This window comes from Notothenia coriiceps, unplaced genomic scaffold (genome assembly GCF_000735185.1).
Source record: "Notothenia coriiceps isolate Sejong01 unplaced genomic scaffold, NC01 NC01_scaffold00035382, whole genome shotgun sequence".
NCBI lineage: Eukaryota > Metazoa > Chordata > Actinopteri > Perciformes > Nototheniidae > Notothenia > Notothenia coriiceps.
This window is the reverse complement of record NW_011368083.1, coordinates 13,595-20,995: the sequence shown is the minus strand read 5'-3', so window position 1 is coordinate 20,995 and position 7,401 is coordinate 13,595. Positions and strand designations below refer to the sequence as shown.

At 39.4% G+C, this 7,401-nt stretch overlaps 1 protein-coding gene across 1 annotated transcript in view; it reads left to right on the top strand.

Moving 5' to 3' along the window:
- LOC104962808 (tenascin-N) overlaps nt 1-5,314 on the top strand; it is a gene marked incomplete at its 5' end in the record, with an annotated part of 9,106 nt that extends 3,792 nt beyond the window's left edge. The window contains 6 exons of the mRNA XM_010791306.1: nt 686-824; nt 1,288-1,439; nt 1,771-1,867; nt 1,952-2,116; nt 2,665-2,828; nt 4,206-5,314. Of these exons, the coding sequence (XP_010789608.1) occupies nt 686-824; nt 1,288-1,439; nt 1,771-1,867; nt 1,952-2,116; nt 2,665-2,828; nt 4,206-4,355 (867 nt within the window). The remainder of the gene's footprint in view (nt 1-685; nt 825-1,287; nt 1,440-1,770; nt 1,868-1,951; nt 2,117-2,664; nt 2,829-4,205) is intronic.
- Nucleotides 5,315-7,401: the final 2,087 nt, after the last annotated feature.

The window sequence follows — 7,401 nt, the reverse complement described above, 5'->3', positions numbered from 1 at the left end:
CAGAAAGGCCGGATCGGTTCGATGACAGCCGGCACCACCCTTTATTATTATATTGTCTAAACGGCATCATGTAGGCTAAGTTGTGCCCCCCCCCCGTTGACAGTTCACGAGCGCGTCCATAGTGTCTCCCGTCCACCCCCGCCCCGTCCACCCAGTAAAAAAATCCCCACTGCACCACTGGGTATGAAGGTAAATGAAATCTGTAAATACACAGGGATTTGTCATACAACTGTTACATTGAGTTACAAAGAACGTATAGAAAGCTCAGTTTGGCCATAGGAAGAAAAACAACATTTAATTTCTTATTGAAAAAAAAACAGACCTGCAGTTAATTTCAGATAACTGTGACTGAAGCTGATTCAAACTCAATTTTTGTATTAACAAGCAAACAAATATCCATTAAACATGTGTTTTAACTCTTTAAAACGTGCTGAGGCGACAGTAAAAGTGATTTTAAGCTCTGTAGTACGCTGACCTCTTGTGGTCAAAATAAAAATGAATCTACTGGGAGTGATTTAAACTACATGACGGAGGTGATTGATCTTTTCCTTGATACTTTTTAATACCTTATAATAATAAAACATTAGTCTACCTAATACACGTGTCTTATTGAAACTTAAGACAATGTCATCTTTCATAAAGTGAGAGCTCAGTCAGATTAAATGCAATTGTGAATTGTGTTCAGACGGTTGAAAAGCAGATTGGGGCCAGCGAGAGCAGTTTTGCTTTATCCAGTTTGGAGACGGGGAAGAAATACATCGTCACCATCATCGCCTACAGGGGGAGCAAGAGGAGCAAGGTGGTGGAGACCTTCTTCAAAACAGGTCTGTGCAGAGTTCACTGAGTCTCTCCTGCTTTCTGTGTATGTTGCTCTTTTCTGAAATTGGAATTTTTATTAGTTTATGTCAGTTTCTCTGAGACGTCACATTGTGAGTATTAAATAGGTATTACCCATTTGTGCCCAAAGACTCGATTTGGTATGTTAAGGGAAAGGCCAAAACTATTATTCTGATTGGTATTAACTTTTTAGTTCTGTTACTGACATACTCTGGGCAGGTATAAGGATAAGTACACCTTTAAAATGTTTAGATCACATGAATGATCACAATTTTATCTAGTCGTATTCCGAATGTTCATAAAATCGAGAAAAAATGCCAACTTTGCACCTCTATGGCCACAAGAGATTAAATATCTAGTTCACTGTGACCTCACAACACATGTTTTTTCCATAACAAATAATGTAAATGGTTCTTAAGATGGGTTAAACGCTTCACATCTCTTCTCTAGTTGGCCTCGTGAACCCCTTCCCTGTGGACTGCACCCAGGTCATGAAGAATGGCAATAAGAAGAGTGGCATATACACGCTTTACCTTAACAACAACCGCTCCAAACCATTTGAGGGTTTCTGCGACATGGAGACTGACGGAGGCGGCTGGCTGGTACCAATTACTTCCACTTACCAAAATATATAAATTTGATTTCAATATTAAAGGTTCCAACGAGTCACACAGCCGGATAAAAAGTTAAAGTCTGAAAAGTTATCCTGAACATTTCCACATTAGAGATATTCAACACCTCTGATGCTTTGTTTTTGACTTGTGTTCTCAACTATATAGAAATGCAGTTTGAATTAGCTGGAGTAGCCATGAATTATAGTAGTTGCCAGTTATAGCTACTTAAATGTTAGTGTTGGAGATGGTAACCAAAGAAAACATTTGGAAAGATTTGTGTAACAGATGTGAATGAACATCCTGTGTTTGCTGCTTTCAGGTGCTGCAGCGACGTAACACCGGCAAGCTGGACTTTATGAAACGCTGGAAACAGTGCATAGCCGGCTTTGGAAACTTGACAGAGGAGTTCTGGATTGGTGAGCACCGGTTCTTAGCAGAAATTGAAGTATGCACATCTGAACATTAATGGAGCATGTCCTCTTTTCTGGCTGTTCCCTCAGGTCTGGATAAGATATATGAGCTCACCAACACTCCGACTCAGTATGAGCTGAGGGTTGAATTGGGACTGGGCGCCGAGAGAGCCTATGCTGTGTACGACGACTTTAAGATTGCAACGGTCAAGCAGAAGTTCAGACTCACTATCGGCAAATACAGTGGGACAGCAGGTGGGCCTCTTGCTCCTTAAATCTCTTTCAAACTACCAATTGACACCATATGGAACTTACAAAATGTATATTCTCTCAGACACTTCCCTCAAATAGAAAAAGGAAAGAGAACACACAGTAGGCACCCCACCCATTCTTCTGTGGGCTGCTTAGAAAGCTATTCACACTAACAAAAGATGGAATATTTTGTGTATATTCTGTCAGTTACAGACCTGAGCTATATGGGGAAAGTGATGTCTAAAGAAGGCAGGGCTTTTGTGGGATTTGAAGCCAGACAGATGCAGACACACAGCGAGTAGGCCAGACAGATGCAGACACACAGCGAGTAGGCCAGACAGATGCAGACACACAGCGAGTGTGCTGAAACAACATATACTGTATCTCTCTATTTCTGTCTTTTTATTACATTTCTTCCATCAGGGAACTCATGGAAGAAAAGGAAGTGAGCAGAATAACTGTTAGTAGAGAAAAGTTGAACTGCATACAGACTGTTCTGTATTATATAAACATTTAGGTTCGATTAACTTTTTATTTCTAATGATCCCCAGGTGATGCTATGACCTACCACCAAGGCCGGCCCTGGACTACTATAGATAACGATAATGACATCGCCCTTGGCAACTGTGCCCTGGCCCACCGCGGCGCCTGGTGGTACAAGAACTGTCACCTGGCCAACCTCAACGGAAGATGGGGAGACAGCAGGCACAGTTTGGTGAGTGAGCAGTGAGGCACTCCTGCACTGATGTTCATAGGGTGCTCTCCTGCCATTACTGTGGATCTGCCCATTTTGGGTTTAAAAAGACGAAAAAGTAATACAAAAGACAAATTAGAAAGCTAGTAGGAGGGTTCATGTAGAACCTGTAGGGACTTGCATCAGCATTAGCGCAAAAAAAAATATTAGTGTAATTATGAATATTGTTCACAAGAACACTCCAAACATAACCAGTCTTTATGCCTAAATTGTTAAGGACAAAGTGTTGAAGTTAAGTCTGAATATGAAAATATATGAAATGGAGTCTTCTCACCAATAGGTGGCACTGACAATGTTATGTGATGATAGATTTCAACATACCCATGTTACATGTTAACAGTCTAAGGGTCCTTTCAAATAAGGCTTTATACTCTCATTTCTAAACTCCATCCCCAGTAATTGATTTAATTTTTCGTTCTAGCTATAAAGTTCAAATTTGCGTTGCAAAGTTTAGCTACACTGAAGACTTTTTTTAATTGTTTATTTTCTGTGTTTGCCATTCAGTTCAAAATGTCGATGAAGCAAATCCAATTTTTATCGAGCAAGGTTTTTAGTTAATTTAGCAGGTTTCAATAGAGAGGCATGCTTTTCTCTTCTATTTTAATTGTGAATTTCTCTAACTGCTAAACGAAATATATTTAGCCGTTGAACAATTACCACTCAGAACCAGCTGATTTCAACATTATATATTTGCTAGCGCTTAAATAATGCTCGCCAAATACAACTAATCATGATACAAAATAGAACAGCCTCTGTTATTTATGTTCAATCAAAACATACTTACAAAAAGAAACTTGAAAAAAGCGTGCTCACTGGGAAGCTGTTCCCTGGTCAGCAATCAAAGACAACTTCACCCCAGACCTCTCTCAGTTGTTTTGTTTTAGATTGTTGAGATGAAGCACAAATGGCTTGAATCCATCAGCAGTGATGAGAAAACGCATTTCTCACACCAGCTATAAAGCATAAGTGTTTTGTTACCAGGCTGATAGGATAACAACAACAGTTATTATGTCTAAGGGAGTCTGATACTGAAGAAAAGGCCAGTGGAATTGTTCTGCTCGAGACTTCATCCATAATATTGCCGCTGCAGATCACTCCCGCAATGTTTGTCGGCGAAATGCAATAACAGTCAAAACAAGTTTGTACTTACATGAAATGAAGCCTGAGGCTGGTGTTTAATAGTGTTTGTCATTCTGCCTGTCTATCATTGTCGCCTGCCCATTTCTCTCACCCTTTTCTTGTCCCCCTCATTTCCCCTCTCCCTTCTATTTCATCACTCCAATGTATACTGATACTTAACTCCCTTCTTCAATCTCCTGCCGCTCAATCTGCTCTCAGGGAGTGAACTGGGAGCCGTGGAAGGGCCACCTGGTGTCCCTGGACTTCACAGAGATGAAGATCCGACCTCTGGGAGCCATGTCCAGCAGGAAGAGGCGATCATTGATGGCCAGAAAGAAGAGCAGAGCCACAAACCCCCAAAAGAAGTAACAGTGCATCTCCCACTAAAAGCACAACAGTCATCACCGGTCCCATTAACCCTGCATCACGCTAGACTTGGGTGTTTCTGTACATTTGTTCATACTTATGTCCGCACATGCCTGTACAGTATGTGTCTAAACTCTTGACAATATGTACACACACTGAAAGAAATCCGGATATGGAATAATAACTTATTATCTGTTTGTATGCAATGAGATCAATCAGAAATTCCTAGGTTTAGTGTGCTTGTGGGAAAGACAAATGCCTTGGTGTTGTTTTGAGTGAACTGAATATTGAACAAGTTTATCAGTTATACAGCAATTGTTATTCTTACAAGCTCCTGTTTCACTGATTCTGGTACTAACTTCAATTACAGATCAGGAAACAGAAGATTTAAAGGTGGGGTAGGTACGTTTTGAGAAACCGGCTTGAGATACACTTTTTGTTATATTCCATGGAATGCTCTTAACATCCCGATAGCAATGAATATCATAAGTGCTTTGACAAAAAATCCATAAAAAAATGTCATCTGTGGAAGCCGTAGTACTGTAAAAAGCACGACCAATCATTTTAGCCGGCCCGGCTAAAATAACTGGATGGCCTACCTGCCTGTCAGCCTTCCATCTGTGCACAAACTTATCTCGTGCCCTCATTGGTCATGTGCGCGTTTGTGTGTGTTGGAGGAGGGGCTCTGTAAGGAAGAGGCAGATTTTGTCCGGCTGTGTATTTTCAAATTATAGCGCACTCGAGCTGGTTTCTCCAAAATTACCTACCCCACCTTTAAGTTAAATTGGGCGAAAAAAACGAATTTTCTTCAATTCCTTCATTAACTTTCTTTTTAACAGGCCTCCGGGCAGCAGCCCAGGTTATTTGTATAATATTTGTTTATTTGATATCCTATGAAGATTTGAGTAGCAGCCTTTCTTGTGTATAGTAGCACTGTCATAACAACATAAATGTTAAAAAAAGATGCGAAAATGCCTTGTGTGGTTTGTTTTAAGATCAACTGTGAACAGTTAGCGAGTTAGTGCCCTGAGTTTATTGACGGTGAAGTTGGCTGGCTGTGTCACATTCAGCTGCACTGCCCTGCAAACACTGTCACATCCCATCAGTGTGTACAGAGCCATAGAATAACAATGGAGGCTGAGTGATCATACTGCTCCTGCTTTATATTCATCTGATACCGACAGCGCATATCAATCAATGCAATGTGCCGACATCAAACGTTCATATGGATGAAGTGTGTTTGCAGCGTCCTGAGGGACTTAATGAACAAACTCTTGTTTTCAATCTGGAAAGCTGACAAAGGTTATTAATACTACTTTGACTTTGACTTCATGTATAATTGCATTTTTTACACTTTTATTACAAACTGTTGGTTTATGAGACAGGGATGGAGCACACAAATCAACTTTTCTGATGATTTGACAGATTTCATCTAAAAGTACCCCGCTCCTCCATAAATGTAACTCTCACTTAATGTCTTATCTTTAAACCTTCACGGCTCATAAGATTTTATTTGAACAGATCTTCAATCGGGAGTTTCAAGGTCAGAAATTAGGACCAATTCTAAATAATGTACAAACCTGTATATGTCCATTTTGTTTTACTAATTTCAATCACATCAACATTACAGATGCACGTTTATATTTGTGCCATGCATTCACATAATAATTCAATAAATTAATATATTTTTTTACATGAAGATTGTTCTTTTTCTAGACCCTTAGGGATAAAGCTTGGACAAAATACTAGGCATTTCCGCAGAGGTTAAAGTTGAACATTTGAAATGGGAATATCAGTAAGGTCTATTTGAACTACGACTGTAGTGCTTCATTTCTGTATAAAATAATTGATGCATCTTGAGATAACAGAAGACTAAGAGTGTTTAAAAATGCAGCTCTTAGGCCCCGTCCTTTTAGCTCTGTTAAAGAATATAATCCCATCTTGTCCTCATGCAGTTTTAATGCAGCTGTAGTTAGCTTCATTACATACTACATCACTTTGTCCTCCATCCCTTACAATAAACTACTTTAAGGAGGGTTCTCTTCACAGCCAGTAAGGTCTGGAGAACAATTACAACGATTATTAAACCTTTCAAAGAGATATTTGAACAAACCCATGAATTTAATCACAATGAAAACATGCTGATGTTTTGCAGGTAATGTTAACACTGCTGATCATCTTCATTTGGTGAGTTATCATCAGCTGAAGTTGAATCCTCAAATATTTCTATATGATCTTAATGACATTTTGAGTGATAGTGATCCCATAAGTAATTGCAGTTATGTGTGAGGACATTTGTTCCACATTTAAAGGTGATCCATCCAACAGTTCTGAAGACATCTCACTCTCAAATCAAAATGTCAACCTGCTGGTGGCTAGAAGAAAAGTCAGTGGTTCAACAAATGAATTGTGATTCAGCACTAAAGTATTGGACTGTCAGTTCATGATATACATCATACGTGTGGTCACAAAGCTAAGTTGCATTACTAATTAAACACATCAACTTTTGTTTTGGTTTTCAACAAATCCCAATCTTCATTAGCAGATGGAGTTTCCTGAGTTTAAAATCACATTATTAAATACGTTACAAATTAAATTTGTGTGACACTTGGACAAATGTTTGAAACAAAAGTGTTCAGTGCTGACTTTGTAGTTCCTCTATCTATGACTGCAAAGTTCCCGCAGTGCAACATTTTCATCATACTGAATTGAGCAATATACTTTCAGGGACTGATGACTGTTTGCCGTCTGGTCTCACAACAGTTTCCCGATTCTGTATCTCATAATCTGTAGACGGCCGCAGTTTACTGGCTGTCTGAGCTGGAACCCATTTTACACGGCTGCTAAAAGTCTTTGGAAAGGATATGAATAGCAAAACATACCACTTAAACACAAAAAAAGATAGGGATCGAATTGAAACAAACAAAGCACCACCTTGAGTAATGCCATTCCTTCCTCAAAGGCCAAAGAAAAAGTGAACCGAAAATGTTTTTGAGTGTCTATTTATCGGAACAAATGAGTGTGAGAAGGCTCCTGCAATTTTTTTTGG